Genomic DNA, 2,663 nt, shown 5'->3' on the forward strand with positions numbered 1-2,663 from the left:
CTTTTGTTTTATATTTTTGAAAGTGCTATCCAAATGGATCGAATATCCAAACGTAATTTGGATCGTTGGAGAATTCGATCTACAACGGGATAGAAGAGTATTGAATGGCGTCCCTTTAGGGCGATGGGGACTGCGATATCGACAGCATTGGAGTTGTACACGTCTCGTATGCTCCCAAGGTCGTGGAGAGGACTTCTAAAGGTATCCACGAGGTTACTGCTCGTTTTGCTTTAGGAAACGGATAGCCCGAACCCTATCCGAGACACCTAACCCTGCCTCCAAGGACATGAGAATGGCGCCGCTCGCAGCGCTCGGTCGATTCTAGAATTCTTACTTTCAATTTTCTTATGTAGTTGAGATCGCCTGAGGATCCAGCTAAACAAGTATGATAAACGTCGTCCAGCAAAAATATGCACGATCGAGCCATGTGTTGCCGCAGCGATCAGGTCTCATCAAAAGTCCTTGGCAAGGTTATCAACATCGCGGTCCAGATGACTTCGATCCTAATGGGCAGCAAGACCACTACGGATGGCAGATGGCATCCGTGAGCAAGCTTCGTCAGTGACAGCAAGAAGCCATACATGGCGCTCGCGCTCATGGTCAAGCCACTCAAGCACCGACATACGCCAACGGCCATCACGACCACCGACCGCAAGCCATCATGTGGCCATTTCCACCACAACTGCATCGATGCGCAAGTCGCCAACTCGACGCTACGTTTTTCCGCCAGCACCTATAGCCCGAGTACCACACGCAAGCGTTGCTTAGCGCGCGACGCTCAAGAGGTATCATTGTAGGGGAGCAGCGAAAGATTATGATCCAAAACACCATTTTTGCTCAAACTCGACATATCATCATAATGCTAAGTAACCTCTACTGCTACTGCGTGCGTCGATGTACAAGGGTCTCCACGTTGTCAGAAAGATTGCCAACACGGCCGTCATATCGCGAAACTAGGCAATCACGTGTGCTGCAGCGGTGTCGATGGCACGCGAGAGAGGGCTTTTGAAAGATTGATACATAGAGGCGAAATATAGATACCGCTGCGTCAAAACATTCTTAAAACCAAACAGATACCATAATTGGATCCGGAATCACTCTTTTCACACAAGATGTGTTTCGTGGTTTTACACCATAGTTGACGAGTACATACAATGCCAACTATCTACTTGGTACGACGCTACACAGGATTTAATGCGTAGCAACATCGACTGATTCTTCTACATTGTACTAACGTTCGTCTGTGAGGGCCCAGGCATCGCACGTACCCACACAATCCTGCAACTGATCGAGACGGGCGGCGACACGACCCCCGACAGGTCGTTGTTACGTGTACATGCGACGTGGCCATCCAAGCTACTGACCGAATCGTGCTCGTTCAACGACCATTTGTCCCAGAGCAGTCGTAGAACCCAAAGTGTCATTTTCAAATATCATAAACCGTGTATGTTGCAAGTGCACCGCGACTACGCCATGATTTCGACGCCGCAAGAGGGCGGTCGCGGAAGTTTCTCCTTCAGCGAGCGCGGGTCGTTCACTTCTGACGCGCCACCGCTGCGGCCATCGCTCATTGCGCGCGACATCCAGGCCATCCCCGAAGACGACACCAAGGGTTCTCGCCGCTTCAAGGGCCGCCTTCGCGTACGTCCTCCCGTTGCTATATGAATATTAAGGACTCTCGTAGACGTGGCCAGGCATTCTGCTGCTGCTTGGTATCATCGGCGGCGCAATTGCCACGATCGTCTTGATGAGCGCTTCGATGGGCCACGAGGCCAAGGACCGAATGCACGAGATGCAGAAGCGGATCGCGGACGCCCAAGCCATCACCGACGGTGTGACGTCGCATGACGAAGAGCGCTACCTCGTCGAGGACGACGGGCAAATCAATAACCCGCGCGTGTACCCGCCGAGTGGGTGCCAACTGCCCAACTACGTCAGCAAGAATGGACGTATTGTCGCTACCGCCAAGAACGGCACCGAGGTTCCGCTGCAGATCAAGGGCGTCAACTGGTTTGGCATGGAAACGTACGTGGCCATTTCATTTTATTTTTTTATTTTATGATTGTGGAAAATATGTCATGTGACAATGTGTATGTATGTACTAGTGGCCTCGAAGCGCCGTTTGGCCTTTTTGACAACGACAAGGCCGGCACCACTGTGGTACGTTGGCTCGCCTATTTTCCTAACGTTTTGGAGACCCTAAACCCACTATGATTCTAGTATGCGATCGCGCAGTTTCTCGCCAAGAACAAGTTCAACTCGGTGCGTATTCCGCTCTGCGTCAAGAACATTTTGAACAACAAGCCGCACACGTCCTCGGTCATCAACCGCGCGACAAACCGCGCGTTGGATCTGAGCTCGTACTTGAGTCTTCTCCAGTCGGTCACAACGTCACTGGGCTACCGTCAGATCTCGATCATGCTCTCCATGCACACGCTCGACATCCGAAACGAAGAGAGTCCGCTCTGGTACAGTCCGCAGACGTCGGTCGACGATTTCTTAAAGGCGATCGACATGCTCACGGCCGCGCTCTGCTCCGACAAGTACTGGAACGTCCTTGGCATTGACGTCAAGAACGAACCCTCGACGGCAACGTGGGGTGAAGGCGGCGCGAACGACTTCAAGCTCGGCGCCGAGCTCATTGGCGCGCGCATTCTCAAGGG

General features: G+C 52.2%; 1 protein-coding gene across 1 annotated transcript; it reads left to right on the forward strand.

Moving 5' to 3' along the window:
- Positions 1 to 1,446: 1,446 nt before the first annotated feature.
- Positions 1,447 to 2,567, forward strand: SDRG_12184 (hypothetical protein; the record flags this gene model as incomplete). Its single annotated transcript, XM_008618247.1, has 5 exons — positions 1,447 to 1,641; positions 1,685 to 2,025; positions 2,106 to 2,160; positions 2,221 to 2,458; positions 2,506 to 2,567. The coding sequence occupies 5 exons, from the start codon at positions 1,447 to 1,449 to the stop codon at positions 2,565 to 2,567; spliced, it is 891 nt and encodes a 296-aa protein (XP_008616469.1).
- Between the last annotated feature and the right edge of the window lie 96 nt (positions 2,568 to 2,663).

This window comes from Saprolegnia diclina (assembly GCF_000281045.1).
Source record: "Saprolegnia diclina VS20 unplaced genomic scaffold supercont1.47, whole genome shotgun sequence".
In the NCBI taxonomy this organism is placed as follows: domain Eukaryota; phylum Oomycota; class Saprolegniomycetes; order Saprolegniales; family Saprolegniaceae; genus Saprolegnia; species Saprolegnia diclina.